This window comes from Molossus molossus, unplaced genomic scaffold (genome assembly GCF_014108415.1).
Source record: "Molossus molossus isolate mMolMol1 unplaced genomic scaffold, mMolMol1.p scaffold_m16_p_14, whole genome shotgun sequence".
NCBI classification, from domain to species: domain Eukaryota; kingdom Metazoa; phylum Chordata; class Mammalia; order Chiroptera; family Molossidae; genus Molossus; species Molossus molossus.
Window position 1 is genome coordinate 7,162,110 of NW_023425349.1, and position 19,845 is coordinate 7,181,954.

At 53.7% G+C, this 19,845-nt stretch overlaps 1 protein-coding gene across 1 annotated transcript in view; it reads left to right on the forward strand.

The window, feature by feature from the left end:
* The first annotated feature begins 931 nt into the window (after positions 1-931).
* ENG (endoglin) overlaps positions 932-19,845 on the forward strand; it is a 35,424-nt gene continuing 16,510 nt past the window's right edge. Inside the window, exons 1-2 of the mRNA XM_036261396.1 lie at positions 932-1,322; positions 11,323-11,465. Of these exons, the coding sequence (XP_036117289.1) occupies positions 1,256-1,322; positions 11,323-11,465 (210 nt within the window). The 5' untranslated portion in view covers positions 932-1,255. The remainder of the gene's footprint in view (positions 1,323-11,322; positions 11,466-19,845) is intronic.

The following is a 19,845-nucleotide window of genomic DNA, read 5'->3' on the forward strand; positions in this document are numbered from 1 at the left end:
TGGGATTGTCTCCCAGGTTCAGGGAGCCCTGATGGGTGAGCACTTCCTGTGTGCTGGGCCTAAGGCTCAGCGATGTAGTGCCGGGGCCTCGGGAAAGCTCACAGGAAGTGCTCGCCCATCAGGGCTCCCTGAACCTGGGAAGGCACCGTGCATTGTGCCCACTTTACAAACAGGTGACTGAGAGTTGAGAGGACTTGTTCAACGTCTCATAGCTCAGGCTAAGCAGGGCAGGGTTTTGAACCCAGGGCCATCTGACTTCAGAAATGCCATTAAAGTGTCCCCTCCTTTCATTTGGGCCTGTCTTATGTCTCTGAAGGATTTTCCGCCCATGAGGGGGCAGATACAAAGTGTATATCTGGGGGCAGGTTCCCTGTTCTCTCTGGGCCCTAAAACTTCAGTCCCAGCTGCCATGCTGTGCCATGTGCCATGCTGGGCCTCAGTTTCTCTTTCTGAAAAACAAGGAAATGACTCAAGCCAGTGTCATGCTATGTGAGCCAGCTTTGGTACCCAATGAGACGTGTTCAAATCCCAACTCCACTGTCTTTTTGGGCCAGTTAGCTCACTTCACCAGACCTCTGCTTCTTCATCTGCAAAATGGGAACACTGACTTCACGGGGTTGTGAGCTTCACATTGCCGGCCTTGGCCAGGGCCTGACTCCTGAAAGGGCCCCTTGGTGGGCTGTTAGGTTGATTGTTTTCATCTGCCCCCAGGGGCTGCCAGCCAGCCCTGCAAAGGGTGGGATGGGAGGGTGGGGTGCATAGGGAGACAAGCCTGGAGCCTAGGCCCTCCCCACTGCACTGCCTCCCCCCTCCCCAGGGCCCCCCACCCAGCGACAAAGCTCAGTGGCACTTCCTCTCCCGCCTGGCAGGCCGCCTGGCCCAGCCCCTTCTCTAAGGAAGCGCATTTCCTGCCTCCCTGGCCTGGCTGGATGAGCCAGGAGCTCCCCACCGCTGACGGTCATACCCGGACCTCCATCGGCAGCCCGGATTGCCGCCGTCCACAGAAGCCCAGCACCCCCTGCCCGCTCATCCCTCAGCCAGAGATCCCCAGCCGGGCCCTGTGCCCTGTGCCCTGTGCCCACTTCTCCTGACCAACTTGGCCGCCACCTTAGAAGGCTGGAGCAGGGACGCCGCCGTTCCGGCCGCCTGCTCCCCTTGGGTCTCCACTTGAGCCCACGCCGGCCCCTGCTCCTGCCCGCAGCCCTGCCTCTGGACACCGGATAAGGCCCAGCGAACAGACTCCCGGGTGGACAGCATGGACCACAGCACACTCTACCCGGTCGTGGCCCTGCTGCTGGCCGTCTGCTGCCTCAGCCCCGCAAGTAGGTGTCCAGGGACCCAGGGTGGGAAGACCGGGCTCCTTGTGTCCTGAGCTCATGTACAGTGAAGCTGTCCGGCGGGGGGCGAGGGGGGGAGAGGTTTGGACAGCCCAAGGCAGATGCCATAGGGTGAGCAACCATCCCCGTTTGGCAGGACCAATAACTTTCAACTCTAGAGTCTCAGGCAAACAGAGATGAGTTATTTGCCCTAACCCTGGTCTCTGGCCTCTGGCCTCCCAGCTCTCCCCAGGAAGCCCAGGTCCCAGAATGCTGTGCAGCCCTCTGAGAGTCTCCTGCCCTCTCTGGGCCTTAAGTTTCCCATCTGAGGAATGTGTGGGAAGCAGGGCACAAGACTTCATGTTTGGAATGGGCTTAGGCGGTGTTACTTCCTTGGGGTGTGATCTTGGGGAGCGACCTCTGGCCTCTGAGCGAAGCAGGGATGGTGACAGACATCTCGTGCTGCTGGGGAGGTCCGTGTTGAGGCAGTGCTGCAGAGAGATCTCTCAGGCAGGCCGGCTGCCTCTGTGTTGTTACATGATTAGTCTTAAATCCTCCACCCTCACTTTCCTGGGGCCTGTGAGTGGCCCCCAGACCCCTTCTGGCCATAGGACGACGCTCAACCGCGGAGCCACACTGGCCGGGCTCTCAGACCCCTTCTGAACAGAGGGCTCTCCTAGGCCGCTACCCCTGCTCTACTCCCCAAGAAGCCTGCTGGATGGGGGCGCAGTGCCAGGCTAGGGCTTCTGGGGGCTTTTCCAGGGGGTCATGGCCTCCGAAAGCTGACCAGAGGAGGGGCCATGGGAGCCGAGGACTCGCAGCTCCTCATCCCACTTCCTGTGGCCTCGCTGTGGACACCCCTGCAGCCGTGGCGCACCCGTGCAACTGCCTACAGAACCTGGGTGGCGAGATGGAGCAGCCGCGTCCCCACCCGCCTGCCCCACCCCACAGCATTTAAGTCCCTAATCCTTGGTCTGTAAAGTACTTACGACTGCCCTGGCCCGACTGCCCTGGCCTGTGCGGCTCTGTTGGTTGGAGCGTCGTCCCATGCATCACGGGTTTGATTCCCGGTCAGGGCACATATGCAGGTTGTGGGTTTGATCTCCGGTTGGGGCATGTACAGGAGGCAACCGATCCATGTTTCTCTCTCACATCGACTCTCTCTCTCTCCCTCTCCCTTCCTCTCTCTCTAAAGTCAATAAAAACATAGCCTTGGGTGAGGATTAGAGTTCTTACCTCTGCCTCACTGATAGACAGGAACCGGAGTGACTCCGCAGTGATTTGACCCCAGGCCTGTGGCTCCCTGGAGCCCTTGCTCCTAACCAGGGCGATACAGCAACCTCTCTTAATACAGCTCCTGATCACCCTGCAAGATGGCTGCCCCGGTCGCCCCATTTTACAGGAGGGAAGTGGAGGCGGTGGCCCACCAGGTTCACACAGCTCCATAGGAGCCCTACCTGAGCTGCCCCGCCTTTCTCCCGCAGCCCCCACATTTCAAGCTTCGTAACACTCTCTTGCTCTTGGTTGTCAGAGAAAGATCCGTGCAGATCTTTAGGTCTGGTTTAATAGGATCAAAGGCAGTGGTGTGCTGGCAAATAATTAACAATAGGGGTCAGGAGTAGGGGTAGCGTTTGTTAACTTTCGGGGTGTAAACGTTCCCACATGGCTGTTGAGCTACCCAGCTCGCCACACTTGTATTTCCATCACACACATACGACAGATGTAGATGACCCCAAAGCACAGGGAACAGTGAAATGGAGTAAAATAATTAGGAAGGAAGAAATTTGGTATGTATTACCTTTTTTTTTTATATGATTTTATTGATTTTTAGAGAGTGAGGAAGGGAGAGGGAGAGAGAGATAGAACATCGATGGGAGAGAAACATTGATCAGCTGCCTCCCGCACGCTCGAGCCTGCAACCCAGGCATGTGCCCTGACTGGGAATCGAACCGGTGACCTCTTGGTACATGGGTCGATGCTCAACCACTGAGCCACACCAGCCGGGCAATATGTATTACCTTTTAAAAAATACAATACATTTCGTTGTAAGCTTATAAAGTTTGATTTTTAATAATGGCTTTGTTTAACAACCAGTTGGAAAACTGATGATTTATCAATCTGCTCCCTCGAGCAGGTACTAGCACTTCGTGCTCATAAGCTTCCAGGGCAACCCTAACCTTCCAGCCCAACTCACTTATAGTCTGGGAAACTGAGGCCTGTGGAGGGCAGATGGGGACCTGGCCAAGGGCCGGAACCCAGGTCTCCATGCTGGGCTGGGGCCAAGCATTCTCATTCAGGCTGGAGTCGTGTAAATGGGTCTAGAGCCAGGTCCAGCCTTCTGGGAACACAGCTTGGCAGAATCTCTCAAAAATTATAATGTGCCTGGCTGGTGTGCTCGGTGGTTGAGCATCAATCCATGCACCAAGAGGTCTCTGGTTCAATTCCCAGTCAGGGCACATGCCCAGGTTGTGGGCTCGATCCCCAGTTGGGGGGGGGGGCATGCAGGAGGCAGCTAGTCAATGTTCTCTCTCATCGATATTTCTATCTCTCCTTCTCCCTTCCTCTCTCTAAAATCAATAAAGAAAAAAAATTTTTTTTTTAAACAACTATAATGTGTAAGTCAGACCTAGAGAGTTACTTTCCCAGCTCTATAAAGATGTACAGTGCCCAGGTAGCTGTAACAAAAACCCAACAACTGTCCCTCGCCGGTTTGGTTAGAGTGTCGGCCTGCAGTCCAGAGAGACCCGGGTTCGATTCCCGCTAAGGGCACGTGCTTCGGTTGCAGTTTGTCCCCGGCCCTGGTTGGGTCGTGCGGGTGGCAGCCACTTGATGTGTACCTTTCATGTCGATGTTTCTCCCCCCCCACCCCTGTCTGAACAAAAAATGGGAAAATGTCCTCTGGTGAGGATAAAAAATAAAAAACGCCCAACAACTGGAGACCATCCAACTGTCCATCAGCCGGGGCCTCATTAAATGAATTCTTATGCAGTGGAATATCATGCAGACGTTATGGAGAAAAAGCTAGATCTATGTCTACACTGCTATGGGCAGACATCTGGAACACACTGTTAGGTGCCCAAACAGCAATGATTCCTTTCTCTAAGAATAAAGCAGGCCCAGCTGGTGTGGCTCAGTGGCTGAGTATCAGCCCACGCACCAAGAGGTCGCCGGTTTGATTCGCTGTCAGGGAACATGCCCCGGCTCGATCCCCACTTGTGGGGGGCGTGCAGGAGGCAGCCGATCTATGTTTCTGCTCACCTTGATATTTCTCTTTCACTAAAAGAAATCAACACAAATATGTTAAAAAAAAAAAAAAAAAAAAAAGACTAACGCAGTGATAATGCACAATATGCACAGAAAATCCTGAGTCCCCAGCTGGTTTGGCTCAGCGGTTGGAGTGTCGGCCTGTAGACCAGAGAGTTCCGGGTTCGGCTCCCGCTAGGGGCACACACCAAAAAAAAAAAAATCCTGAGGTCACTGCGCTGCTCTCTAGCATCAGGATTTTCTAAGACATGTGTTTTTGTCATGTTGGAATTTTTTGAAAGGACAAACATGCAGAGATTTTTTAAAAGCAATTTGATTATATGTTCACTGCAGTTCGCTCCTCAGAGAAAATAAATAATGGGAAAAAATGTGTAGCATGCCGGCGGATTGCTTACTAGTCTTTCTCTAGCTTTTCAAGGTCATTTTAATGCAGGTGGACTACCATGTGGGTGCCTTGTGTAAACTTCTATGGCCCAGAGGTTTCTATATTGTCAAGTGGACTCCATAACCATCCCGTTGTGGTTCTGGAATATTCTCTCCCTTAGATGTGCCCTCCATCATGTGCTTAATACATTCCCTATTGTTGAATATTTCGGTGGTTTCCCCTTTGGGGCTAATTATAAATACCACCTCCGTGCGCATTTTTGGTACATGCACCTTTTCCTGTGTTTTGTAGTATTTCACTTGGATAGAGTCCCAGAAGTGGGGGTGCTGGAATTCATGGCCCGTGTTGGGTGGCTGGGATCAAAGAGTTTCCTAAGCGTGGATGAGCGGTCACTGGAGGACGGGCCAGACGCGTGAGGAGTCCCTGTGCTGCTGGCCACCCGTGTGGGGCCTGGGACTCTCAGCAGAGACACAAGACTGAGACCCCAAACATCAGTGTCCTAGAGGCTGCATTCTGGGCAGCTTCCCTTTTTATTTATTTATTAATTTATTTTTTATCCTCGCCTGAGGATTTTTTTTTTATTGAGATGAGAGAGAGAGGAAGAGAGAGAGAGAGAACATAGGCGTGAGTGAGACGTGAGACGCATTGATCGGTTGCCTCCTGTACGTGCCCTGACCTGGGATAGACCCCGCTACGTGGGTATGTGCCCTGACCAGGAATCTAACCTGAGACCGTTTGGTGCACAGGATGATGCTCCAGCCAACTGAGCCACACTGACCAGGGTGGGCCAGGGCAGACAGGTTCAATTTGCCAGGAGGAAAAAGAGGTTGGAGCAGGAGCTGTGTGAGTGAGAAGTTGGGTCCCTGGAGCCAGTGGGGATATGGCCTTGAAGATTCTCAGCCCTGGCTGGTTTGGCTCAGCAATTGAACATTGGTCCGAGGACCAAAGGGTCACATAGCGGGTTACAGGTTTGATTCTTCTGCCCTGATCAGGGTTGTGCGGGAGGCAACCAATTGAGGTGTCTTTCTCACATGTTTTTTTCTCTGTCTCTCCCTCTCTCCCTTCTACTCTATCTAAAAATCAATGGAAAAATATCCTTGGTTGAGGATTAACAAAAAAAAAGAAAAGAAGAAAAGGCGAGGGCGGGAGGTTGAGAAATAAAAATAAATTAATAAAAATTGGGGGGACAAAGAGGAGAAATAGACTTTCTAAGACAAAAACAAAAAAGAAAGAAAGAAAAATGATTCTCTCATCTCAGCCAGAGAGTGACACTAAGACCCAGACGGACGGAGAGACCCACCCCTCAAGGCCACAGTAACTAATCGTGACAGCAGTTGCCAGTTCCTGAGCACCCCTCGTGGGTCAGTGCTGGGCCCTCTGAGGATAGGTCTCGTCTTTTTGCTCAAGGGCCTGAGTGGGAATCAGACCCAGTTTACAGATGAGGAAATAGAGGCTCAGGACAAGTGACAGGTCTAGATTTCAGTGCCAGACTGTCTGCTCCCTTTTCTCTGCACCTTTGGTGGCCTGGAGAGCTGACTGCCCTGGCACTGGGCCATCTCTTCCTAGCTCCAGCCCAGGCTTGGGGGCATCAACCCTGGAGGCTGCAAAGGACCCTCATCCAGGGCTGAGCTGACTTCAGTACCTGGGATAAGGGTGGGGGAGGAGACAAATGTAACAGCTAACACCGATTCAGTGCTTACTGTGTGCCAGACGCTGCCCTAGACAGGTCCCATGTGCTCTCAGACTCAAGTTCACAAAAGCCTGATGAAGCAGACACTCCTGTCACCCTCATTTTACAGATGAGGAGCCTGGGGCACAGGCCGGTGAAGGTATTTGCCAGCCCAGATATGAGCAGCTGGGCCTGAGGCCTGGGCCTAACCACTGCACCATACTGCCCCAGGGCAGGGGACGAGGATCTCCCTGCTGTCAGATCTCACCCTGGGCATTTGGTCCCTTTCCTGCGCCGACAGTGGCCCTCCCACCTAGGACACAACTGGATCAGTTCTGATGAGAAGATTTTCAAACAAGGTTTTTTGGGTTTTTTTAATCCTCATCGGAGGATATTTTTCTATTTTATCTTCAGATAGAGTGGGAGGAAGGAAGGGAGAGAGAAACATTGACATGAGAGGGACACATCGACTGGTTGCCTCCTGTACGACCCCGACCAGAGCTGGGGACGAACCGCAACTGAGGTACGTGCCCTTGGCCAGTATTGAACCCAGGACTCTTGGTCCATGGGCTGAGGCTCTAACTGCTGAACCGAACCAGCCAGGGCCACAACAAGGTTTTGAAGGATGAATAGAAGTTGACTAAGTGGTCAAATGAAGGAAGACCATTGCTCTGGGAAAGGGCATGGCAGAAGCAATGAACAAGGTCTGTTTGAAGGCAAAGCTCAGTCTCCCCACTGACTGGGCATAAATAATTGTGACAGCAGTTGCCAGTTCCTGAGCGACCCTCATGAATCAGAAACCTGCTTAGTTAGCACTGTGCACGTATCATCTTACCAGCATTCTCACCAACTCCATGAGGAAGGTATTATGTTGGTCATCGTCCTCATTTTACAGATAACAACACTGAGCCATGGAAGGGAAGCTGGAAGGTGGCAGAATCAGGATTTGAACCTTTGGCATCTATCAGATCCCTGTACTTTTATTTTCTTTATTGATCTTAGGGAGAGAGGAAGGGACAGGGAGAGAGAGATAGAAACATCGATGAGAGAGAACATCGGTTGGCCACCTCCTGCATGTCTCTCACTGAGGATCAGGCCCACAACCTGGGCATGTGCCCTTTCCAGGAATCGAACCAGTGACGCTCAACCACTGAGCCACACCAGCCGGGCAGATCCCCGTACTTTTTAACTCCACTCTAGGCTGGGGAGTGTGGTGACCCTGAAGGCATTGGGGAATTATGAAAAAGACCGGGGAAAGGAGAGCTGAGGCCTTGCTGGTGGCCAGGTCCAGGGCGAGTGGTTGGGCTAGGAGCTGGGAAACCTGTCAGGATCTGCCCTGGTTAATATAAAATAATCACAGAACACTTACCATGGGCGCTTTACATGGGTTACCTCACCAGGCTGACACCCAGCCTGCGAAGGAGCTGCTGGGTGCTGGAGCTGGACTGTCTGGGTTCAAAGACAGGCCCTGCCACTTAGAACTGGGTAACCTCAGGCTAATTCTTGCACCTTCCTGAACTTCAGCTTATTCATGTGTCAAATGGTTATATTAACAGTACCCACTTCGTAGGTTGCTGCGAGGATCAAATGAATGAGCTCATGTACAGCCTCGAACAGCACCTGATCCCAGTGAGCATGATGGAAATAGTTTGCAAATGGGGAAACCGAGGCTCGGAGCAGTTAGACTTTTGCTCAAGGTGACCAGCTTTTTAAGAGTCAGAACTGGGCCTGGTCGGTGTGGCTCAGTGGTTGAGCATCGACCCATGCACCAAGAGGTCGCTGGTTTGATTCCCGGTCAGGACACATGCCCAGGTTGTGGGCCAAATCCTTGGTGGGAAGCATGCAGGAGGCAGCCAATTGATGTTTCTATCTCTCTCTTTCTCTCTCTCTCAAATCAGTAAAGAATGCCCTGGCTGGTTTGGCTCAGCATTTAGAGTGTCGGCCCGTAGACCAGAGAGTCCTGGGTTCGGTTCCTGCTAAGGGCGTGTACCTTGGTTTCGGTTCATCTCCGCCCCGGTTGGGGTCGTGCCGGTGGCAACCAATCAATGTGTCTCTCTCTCCTCTCTCTCCTTCCCACTCTGTCTGAAGATAAATGCAAAAATATCCTCGGATGAGGATAAGAAAGAAAGAAAGAAAGAAAGAAAGAAAGAAAGAAAGAAAGAAAGAAAGAAAGAAAGAAAGAAAATTTTTGAAAAAGAGTCAGAACTGGGATTTGACTCCAGAGGTACTTTTCTTGACCATTATCATCTGTGGCCTTGCACGGTTCTAGGAGTGGCCCTCTGGAAAGCCTGTGGGTCAGGGACCACAGATATCCATGCTTGTCGGTCCGGGAGGAGGAAGAAGAGGCACAGAGGTGGGAAGGCAGCTCCTGGTCACCCAGACCCCAGTGACGTCGCCTCCAGCTCAGGTCCCAGGAGGCCCTGGAGTTTCCCTTGGTGCCAGGGATTGTTTTCAGCTCTGTCTGGGCCCGCCTCCGGCTCCAGGAGACAGGCTGGGGCGTCACACTCCCTCCTGTCTCCCCATTCTCGTCTGCAGCGTGGGGCGGCCGCGACTCGAAACGGCCCCAAAATAAATGGGCCTCTTATCTGATCTCCCAGCCTGGCCTGTTATCTGATCATTACATAATGGTCATGCATCTGAGGGCATGGAGGAGGTGGCCCGGCCCCAGCCATCGCAACAGGCAATCTGAGAGGAACTGGGGTTCCTGGAAGTCTGGGGAGGGGGCAGGGGAAGTCCGAAAGGAAGGAGGAAGGCGTTGTGCTAATCTGCAGGCCAGACCCTGGGTCATACGGGGAGAGGTGGGTCCGAGCCCAGCCCGGTGAGCCTGGTGCAGTGCGATCTGGCACTTTTAGCCTCTCCGGGCCTCAGTCTCCCCATCTGTAGAGGGGGTGCTTGGACTAGGTAACAGCCAAGAAGTGTGTGTTCACTGACAGGGAAAGGGAGAAGGTGGGGAGCTCTGAGGGGCTTGGTGGGTCACTAGGGGGTGGACAGGAGGAGACATTGCCGGCCGTTGAGTCTACTGGGGTGAGGGACTTGACTGGCCTAAGACATCAGACCCTCTCAGGGTCCCTCACCTGCAGGCTGCCCATCCCACACTTCACTGCCCCTCACCGGCCAATTCTTCTCCAATGACTGAGGTCCATCAAATAAATGTGATCGAAAGAACTCAGGGAACCCTCTTCACACCCTGCGGTGTGTGTCCTGCTTTTACTGTCCTCTTACAGACAAGGAAATGAAAGCCCGAGCTGGTGACACCGTTCACCAAAGCCACACAGCTAGTAAGTGTTGGGCCTGAGATTCAAACCCAGGTTTCAGGGACTCGGCTTTTAACCAAAATGCCATATTGCCCAGACATTCTGGAGTCTCTAGCACACAGGACAGGTCCAGGGCAAGGACTCGTAAGGCCGAGGCCCCCACGGTGGCCAACGTCCTTGTCCTGGACTTATCCCTCCCAAGACGCTGCGGGTAGATGTTGTTTCGCGGCTGGGACAGCCATCTGACGTCCTTCCCTGACCTCCAGTGGACCTGAGCCCAACAGGGCGGCGGGTAGGTGGGAAGAAGGCCGGGGTAGGCCAGAGGCGGCCCAATAGCCCGAGATTCAGAAGAAGCCTTCCTACCCCCCTGCTCCGAGCTGGCGTCGGCTGGACGTGCGACCAGGCCCTCCTCGCCCAACTTTGATCTCCAAGAAAACAGGAAGTGAGCGCGACAAGATGGAGACACAAACTTCCAAACAGTCTCCCCTTCTCGGTCGTCCTTCCCTCCTCCGGAGCCCCCCTTCCTCCCGGCACATTCCTGAGGTCGAGGTGTAGGGGCCTCATTTCCTCTTCCTCCTGGCTGGGTCAGGGTGAAATTCCAGTCCCTTCCCTGGGGACCCGCACTTCCGGCTCCAGCCACGACAGCCCTGCAGACCTGGGCCCTCCGCTCGCTCTGCCCCTGGGGACCAGGAGACTCAGCTCTCCTCGGCCGGCCGGCCTGGCCTGCTTGAGGCCCAAGAGGGGCAGTTTCGTCTTCTGATCTCAGCTCTCACCCTCCTTTGGAGCGAAGCAGCCCCCGGGCTTGGGTGTCTGAACGCGTGGGCCCGGTCACACCGTCAGGGTCGCCAGTTGTCAAATATAGGATGTCCAGTTCAATTTGAATTTCAGATAAACAATGAAAAAAAAAATTAGTATAAGTATGTCCCATGCAATAGTTGGAATATACTTATACTTTAAACATTATTCATTGTTTACTTACTCAAATTTTTTTTCTTTATTGATTTTTAGAGAGAGAGGAAGAGAGAGATAGAAACATCCATGAGAGAGAACATCGATTGGCCGCCTCCCGCATGCCCCTCACTGGGGATGGGCCCACAACGTGGGCATGTGCCCTGACAGGGAATCGAACCAGCAACCTCTTGGTGCATGGGCTGATGCTCAACCACTGAGCCACACCGGCCGGACATACTTACTCAAATTTAACTGGGTGCCCCACATTTTCTCTATCAACCTTATACCTAGCAGCACTGTGACTTCAGGCAGATTCCTTTCTGAGCCCCAGTGGAGTGGGTAGAATGATATCCACCTTGGAGGGTAGCTGTGAAGATACAATAAAGCCCTCAGCCAGTGCCAAGCACCCAGCAGGCATTCAGAGTGGGAGCAAATGGCACCGCCTTGTCCTTACCTGGCCCTCTGGCTGTGCTTCCCTAACAGGCCTTGCAGAAACAGTCCATTGTGATCTACAGCCTGTGGACCTCGAGGTGACATACAGCATAAACCAGGTTTCTAAGGGCTGCGTGGCTCAGGTCTCCAATGCCACCGTCGAAGTTCACATCCTCTTCCTGGAGTTCTCGAGGGTAAGTGCTCGATGGCAGGGTCGGGCCGGGAGGGACTCAGAGGTAGGGCGAGGGCCTGTGGGATGAGGGCAGTCTTTGCGGCTGTCCCTGGAGCAGTGGGCTGAGTCTGCATCAGGGAGCCTGCCAGGAGGGTGACCTGAGCATCTCCCAGGGCCTGTAAAGGATGGCATTCTGGGGCCAGCGCGGGGGCCATCCTTTGGGTGTCACCACCAGACCCAGGCGGGAAGGGCTGGGTCGGCCAGCGGCCGAGTGGAGAAGAGCCGGGCAGGCGGTGGAGCGGGCCAGGGGAGCCGCTGTTCACGTGTCGCCAGTGACAGGGAGCTTCTCAGCAAACACGGTCCTGTGGTAGGCAGCCTTGACTTCGAAAAAGTTCTTCCCTGAGGGAGCCAAATCTCCCTCACTGGTGCCCTTCTGTGGCCTGGCAAGCAGCCGCTTGAAGACTGGGAGCCAGCAATGCCAGCCTCAGAGACTTCTCCCTGCCCCGCCGACCCCGAGGCCCCCTAAGGTCCACCAGTTAGTTTTTCTATGTCCCTCTTTCTAACACATGTAGCAGGTGCTTACTCTGTGTTAGGTGCTGTGCTAGGCCTGCTATGCACCAGGAAGTGAGTTTAAGATCTTAGCATGTAGCAAGCCTCCCAAGGGCCCATCTGGCAGGGCCTGTTATTAACCCCACTTTTCAGAGGAGGAAGCTGAGGCAGGCCTAGAAAGGTGAAGCAACATGTCCAAGGCCAGAGTTCACACCGGATCCCCAGGAACTCCAAGCCAGGCTGTCACCTGGTTCCCCAGAGGACCGCAGTGTTCAGGCGTCGTCTGGCCCGCTTCGGCTGGTGACCACACCTGGCTGATGCGGCCCCAGGTCCTGATAGCGATTTAATGGTGTCAGCTCAGGGTAAACTTGTGGCCAACTTGCCCCCGAAGCTGTTAGGTTGTCCCGTGTTTGTGCAGAGATAAGACAGTGCCCGGACCACCAATATCGAGGGGCCTGCTCCCCACCACCCTGCCCGCCACGAGGACTGTGGGCCTCGATAACCCCCAAACCGCAGATAGTGCCGAACAAACGTCATGTGGTTTTCAAAGCCATTGTAATTTTTTCAAGTTTGGTGATGATGTGGAAACTACGATTGGCCTCTGTACGTCCACGTTGGTTGTTCTGACGTTCAGGTCGCTGTGCCTCCGCTGTGACCGGGCCCCCCACCCTAATCCTCCACAGTGAGCCAGTGAGCCACAGGCCCCCTGCCAGGCAGCCAGGTCTGTGGAGGCAGGTGTCTGGACAGACAGCCAGGGTCCAGGTGACGGATGCTTCCTTGGTCAGCGCAGGGCTGTGGGATTGGACAGGGCTTCCTGGAGGAAGCAACAACAGTGACGTGCTGGAGCTCACTGTGTGCAGGCGGTGGAGGGGGCATGCTTGGCAGGGAGGTGGCCGTGGCTGGGTCAGCGTGGGGTTCCCCGGGGCAGTAGCTGTCGTTCACCTCGGGGCAGGGCTGGGCAGATGGAAAAGGACCTGTTGTCATATTAAGGAGTCTGGTCTTCATCCTGTGGGCAGTGACAGTCATTGAGGGGCTTCAGGGGAATAGCAGGGTGCTGCGGTAACTCATGTCATCCTACAGCTCATGACAACAGAATCTCCCTGTCACTTTCTGCCTCTTCCAGAGAACCCAGTGCATGGAGCATCTGGCTTTTGTTTTTAGCATCTGGTTTTTGATTCAAGGAGCCAGGCTGCAGGCTCCAGGGCCGCCAGGCATGTTTGTTCGAGGGGGTGGAGGAGAGAGCTGGGATTCAAGAGGCCGGGGCTCCAGCCCTGGGTCTGTCCCTGGCCAGCACCTCATACAGTGCCTGGCATGTGGAGGGGGCTCCTTCTCCCCACTCCCCAATAGACACACATTTCTGTGCTCAGGGATTCGCTGAAGAACTACAGAGTTTCAGAATCTGGGCCGGGCCCTGGCATATGCCAAATAACTGTTGAATGTATTAGTGAGTCAATGAATGAATGAATGTATGAGTAAATGAATGAATGAAGAAATAACTGCACTGCTATGTGACCTTGATGCAGGGGTTAAGAACATGGGCTCTGGAGCCAGACAGCCTTTGACTTCAACTTGGCTGCACGACCTTGGGCCGCCTGTCCAAGCCTTGATGTTCCCGTGGGAAATCTGGAGACGGCAGTCCCCACCTCTCAGGGGCTGTGAGAATCCCCTGGGACAGTGCGTGCCGGCCTTCCCGAGCCGCTGCTTGACACCCAGGAGCCATGCTTGGTGTTATTATAACGGCTCCTCTCTGGGCTCCAGGTGTCACCCGTAAACACCCTCATTTTGCCGGACATGCTGCAGTTTACAGAAGGTCCTCACATCAGTGAATTAATCTGATTCCCAAAGGTTATTGCTATCAGGTAGCTGAGGCAGGGGCTGTGAATCCATTTTCATTGTTTTTTTAATCCTCACCCAAGGACATTTTTGCATTTATCTTCAGGTACAGCAGGAGGGAGAGAGGGAGGAAGAGAGAGAGAAACATCAATGTGAGAGAGACACATCGAGTGGTCGCCACCTGCACGACCCCAACCGGGGCCGGGGACACACTGCAACCGAGGTACATGCCCTTAGCGGGAACCGAACCTGGGATTCTCTGGTCCTCAGGCCGACGCTCTAACGGCTGAGCCAAACCGGCCAGGGCTGTGAATCTGCTTTCAGAGGGGCAACCGAGGTCCAGCCTGATGGAGCCCCTCTGCCCCCCTGGTGCTCCTGGCCTCCCTGCCCCAAGGTCAGATCCATGATTTCATCAGATCCTAGTGCGGTGACACCAAAGGACCTGCGGTTTCCCTGGGCAGCACCTTCCCCCCGGACAGCATCCAAGAATGTAGTCCCCGGCTCCACAGCCCCCCAACCAGTCCTCGCCAGGTGCCTGCTCTGTGCTCAGCCTGAGAAAGCAGACCCAGCCCCTGCCCTTGGCCACTCCCAGGCCAGGGAGGCCGAGGTGGGTGTCAGCAGCCCTGGTACTGAGGGATGGAATCGGCAATGGGGGACCGCAGTGGAGGGGGCTGTGGACCCGGGAAGACAAGCGCTGAATATGGAGGGAAGGGGCTTAGAGAAACGGCTCCCCGTGTCCAGCCAGATAGAGAGGGAGGTCAGGGGCATTCCAGGCAGAGGGCACTGCATGAGCCGAGTCCTAAAGGCAAGAAGCATGAACTGACAGCGGTAGTGTGGGTAGCGGTCATCTCAGCAACCAGTCAATTACTTCCAACCTATGGTCCCCTTCTTCAAGCCTTGGCACAGAGACACACTTTCCCGTCCATCCCTGCGTGGCCTCTGAATCCTCAGATTTCCTGTGCGTGGGCGGCAGATGAACTGTGGCAGCCAAGAACCTCGGGGGAGAGAATTTAGGGTGTGTGTGTGTGTGTGTGTTGGGGAGGTTTGCAGACAGACAAGGGGGCCACTGGGCTGGGGCTCTATCTTGCTAGGTCCCCCAAGGGCAGACCGGAGCCTGGATTCCGGGAGGGGGCCCAGGGTCACATCCTGACCCGCAGAGACAGGAAACCAGCCTGGTGTCTCAGCGATTCCTGTCAGGCTGACTACTGATCTGCTGTCCTCCTTACCACCCCCGGCAGCCAGGCCAGAGCTGGGGCAGCCACTGATTCACCCCACTTCTGGGCAAACCCCTCCCTGCTGGGCTCTTTTGCTGACTTACTCCTGGCCAGAGAGCCGGCAAGGCCGCTCAAGCAGAGGGCGAGCAGGAGGGGCCTGGGTTCCCCAGAATGTCCTGGGGGGCTGTGAAGGGCTGTGGAAGGCAGTGGTGCCCTGACCTGGGCAACGAGGATCTGCCCGTGCCCCACAATTAGTGGCCCTCCCTAGCCCTCTTCCAGCTGTGGGTACCGGGGACTCCAGACATCCCCGCTCAAATGCACTGAGCCTACTCCCAGAATGGCATCAGGCTCTTTCTTGTTCCATCCTCTAGAGGGGGCACTGCATGGCTGGCATAAGCTCCCCGCAACCTGAAGGATGTCAAGGTGACTGTCGGGGTGGGCATGGCAGAGCCTGAGCGTTGGGCTGGGCTATCACATGCGTGCGTGTGAAGAGAAGGGGGTGGCCTGGGGGCCGGAGGCTGCCCTTCGTACCCTTGTTCCAGCCCTTGCAGATATCAGGACAGGCTTGGTGGAGAGGCGTGGTTTGGGGTCAGACAGGCTGGGCAGGGATGGGGTCTGCTCGCGCTGCCCTGTCCATGTCCAGCTCAGGTCAGTCTGGGGGTAAATAGTGGATGGGTGGGTGGATGGGTGGATGGATGGATGAGGGAATAATGGAAAGAAGGAAAGGAGAATATACATACATATCAGCATTTGCTGGTTGGCCATTCCCAGGGGGTTAGTGGTGTCACTTGCTCATTATTGGTTGTTTGGGATCGTTAGTCTTGTTCTCTGCCAAGGTCCTGAAGGACAGAGTTGTGCCTTCTTTCTGTCCTTCTCTCTGGGCCCAGTTCTGGCCTCTTGGATGGCAAATGAAGTGGGGGGTGGGGAGGGCATGGGCTGCCCAGGAGCCCTCAGCAGGGAAAGAAGCATCTCTCTCCTGGGGGTGCTGGAAGCTCACTCTTCTGGCCACTTGGCTGGAGATTTCCACCCGCAGATGTCAAACACTGGAACCCCCAGGAGGCAGGATGGAATGCAGGGCCGCACTGATCCCAACTCCTACCTCCCCAGATGGGGAGACTGAGGCTCAGAGAGAAGATGCCACGGTGAGGTATGACTGAGGCATGTCCCAGTTCCAGCCACCTGCTGCCCACCGCTAATGCCGACCTTCGCAGGCCGAGAACCATGGCATCTCTGGATGAGTGGGCAAGGAGGGTATCAGCTGGTGGCAGCAGGCTACCACTCTGTGTTTAGCTGGGCACTGGACAACCCACTTTGTTTTTTGTTTGTTTGTTTGTTTTGTTTTGTTTTTTATCCTCACCCGAGGACAATTTTCTATTTTTTGTTCAGCTAGAGTGGGAGGGAGAGAGAGGAAGAGACAGAGAGAGAGAAACATCGACGTGAAAGGGACACATCGAGTGGCTGCCTCCCGCACGACCCAACCAGGGCCGGGGACAAACTGCAACCGAGGTACGTGCCCTTAGTGGGAACCGAACCCGGGTCTCTCTGGACCGCAGGCCGACACTCTAACCGCTGAGCCAAACCGGCCAGGGCTACAACCCACTTTGTAAGCAGAATCTCACCAAATCCTCAAAAGTCTATGATGTGGACATATTGTTCAGCCCATTTTTCAGATCAGGAAACTGAGGCCCAGAGAGACATGACTGCCCAGGGTCACGGGCTGATGACCAAGGCCGCACTGAAATCCAGGTCAGCCTGGCTTTGACCCCGTCCCCGGCCACCCTGCCTGTATGCACCATGTGAATCTGCTGGGTGGACAGAGGGACGGCTGGCTCCAATCTGGCCGGCTCCAGTCTGGCCCTGGGAGGGTGGGAGCTGCAGGCTGCCCCGAGGCTCCACTCCTAGAAGAATTGCTGGAAGCAACTTTCTATAAGTGGCTACTAGTACTCAGGGCCTCCTCACCAAAATCCCCCCTTCCCGCCACCAACCGCTGGGCCAACAATGGCATCTGTGGGACACTGGCACAAAAATAGAAACGGTCTCCCGCCCACCCATTCAGGGAGGGGGCCGGGCAGACCCAGGCTGGCCCAGGTTGCAGGGCCGGGGCTAAGGGGTGGCTGGCCTGCCCGCCTCCGCTGGGCTCTCAGCATTCCCAGGTGCCTGAGGAAGACTAGGAGCTTGGGGGTGAGGCAAAGCAGGCCCCCTTCTTTGCCTTTGGGCTCCCCGCTGGGAGGGATGAGGGAAGTCAGCGTGCGTGTGAGTGACTGCGTCGATGAGTCAGGCCATGGGTGGAATGTTTGCTGTGGAAACCCGAACTGGGTTTTTCTCGTAATCGGCTGGACTGAGCCAGGCCCAGGAGCTCAGAGGCCTCCGAGAGCCCCACTTCCCAGGTCCCTGCGTGTCCACACTGCTCGCTTGCTGTGTGGCCCTGGCCCATGACTGCCCCTCTTTGGGTCTCAGCCCCCACTGCCCTCCAGCCCCCAAACCTACAGGGAGGAACCTGTACAGCCGAGTGGAGGGTTTGGTGTGTGAGCTCTGGGGAAAGAGCTGAGCGTGATGACAAAGCTTCCCATCTCCTAGTCCCCGCTCCCTCAGCATGACCCGATCCTGACCTCCACTTCTCTGTTTTGACTTCCTTTATCCAGAGCCCCACCTGGTATTGGTTCCTAACCCCATCCTACCCATTTCACAGATGGAAAAACCGAGGAACAGGGACATTTGAAGAACAGCAGCGAGAATGGATGTTTACAAGCGTTTTCCTCCCATCTCAGGGGCTGTGCTCTCAGCTGCTCTCGGCCTGGGGGTGTCCACCTAGGGGCAAAGGCTGGATCTCCAAACCACGGGGCCCATCTGTTTGCGGGGTGTGGGGTCTCAGTGTTCATTCCTCTGGGTGAGGACAGGCAGATGGGGCAGATTTGATAGAGAAGACGAGGCGAGCTGTCTGAAGGTCCGGGGGCTGTGGGCGCCACTCTGGCAGCCGGCTGACCTGTATGGTGCCTGACTTCGCCGCTCACCGGCAGTTCCCCGAGCCTCACTTACTGCATCTGAAAAATGGGAGAACATCTGGCCCTGCTTCCGTCAGCCACATGCTCAGCCCAGGGCCAGGCATGGGACAGGTGGAACCACGGGAAATTACTGATATTCAATTCTGTATTCAACAGCTTTATTGAGATAAAATGTGCCCATTTAACATGTGCAGCTGAGTGGTTGTTACTATGCAGACAGTTTGCAATCGTGTTCGGTTGTTCAGGCTGACGGTACGTAGGCAATCAGGGTAAGGAAGCTGGGAGCGTCCCCCGTCAAAGGCTCTGGCCGGTTGGCTGTGCCCGGGCCTTTCTTGACCTGAAGGAGGAGAGTCTCCCTTCACTTCTGTTCATTTCAAGTAATGATCACAATCCTGGAACAAAGTGTCAGTACTGATACTTAGATTTGATTTCATGTTTTACCGAACTATGACATTCAATCCAATATTTAATTTTTAAAGTGTTTAGACTGCATGCTATTTTTTAAAATTGATGAAAGGAGATTTCAAAACCCAAAAGTTATAAACCCATCAGATAACATTAATTAACAAAAAAATGTGAATTTAGACAAACGTAAATTTCAAATACTCATTCTACTATAAATTCTCATAAAAATAATTCTTCAAAAATAAGCTACCTAAAATCACTCACTAAAATAAAAAAAAAAAGTTATTTGTGAATCATTGAAGATGGAATATTATTTGCTCTTTTGTTTAAAGAGCAAACTCACAAACAAAGAGTGGTCATGGTGTCATTACTGAGTAACGGAAATATTTCTGAGCAGATTTTTCCAGCAGCTGAAATACTCTGTCTGGCTCTGTGACATCAGTTGGGGAAATGGCCAACAGATAATTCGAAGTTAAATAAAAAATTTTCCACTGATCTCTTCATCTTGAAATCTCTCTCTTGTCCTTGATAAATCGGAGGAGACGTTTGGGGTCAGGTTGTCCCTGTAGAGATGGACCAGCTCTCGAGGACGGCTGCAGTGCGGGTCCCAGTCCGCTGTTTTCATCCGTCTGGTTCAGAAAGACTCGAGTAGAGCAGATATTCTCTCAATAGAAGCTTTGCTTTTGTGGATCGCTGTGTTCCTTTTTCTTCTTGAGAATGAGGAGGCATAGAAAAACGTGGCTGGGCAGTATAGTGATTGAGAGGAGACGCCTGTCAAGGTCCACATCCTAAGCTCCATACTTATTTGCTGTGTGTTCATGGGCAAACTATTGCACCTCTCTGTGCCTTGTTTCCTCATCTGTAAGTGAGAAGCATAATAGTACCTACCTCTTAGGGTTGTTGTGAGGATTAAATGAACTAATAGATAAAAACCTTAAAACATTCCTGGCACATAGTAAGCACTATATAAGTGTTAGGCATTATTATTATTATTATTATTATTATTATTTGTTGTTGTTGTTGAAGCATTCTAAATATGTATACTGTGATCAATTAAAAATTTTAATGCAGTAGATATCTCTCAGGATATAAAGATCTCAACTTCACATTCTTATAAAATATCAACAATGGTAGTATATCAACCCAAATACGAGCATTTTAGTACTTTAAAATAGTAAGGCCAACAGGAATACTGCAAACTGGGGAGGGGCTGATGCCTCGCTACTGGACAGAGAAAAGGCACAAGGGACCCTCTGAGTCACACAGATGCTTGCAGGCCTGGGACACAGCAGGTGCTCAATAGAAATAAGAAACCTTGATCGGCCACTGGATAAAGTTCAGGCTCATCACATTTTTTCTTTATGTCTTTGGACTTGCTGAGACAAATCTCCTCCATTCA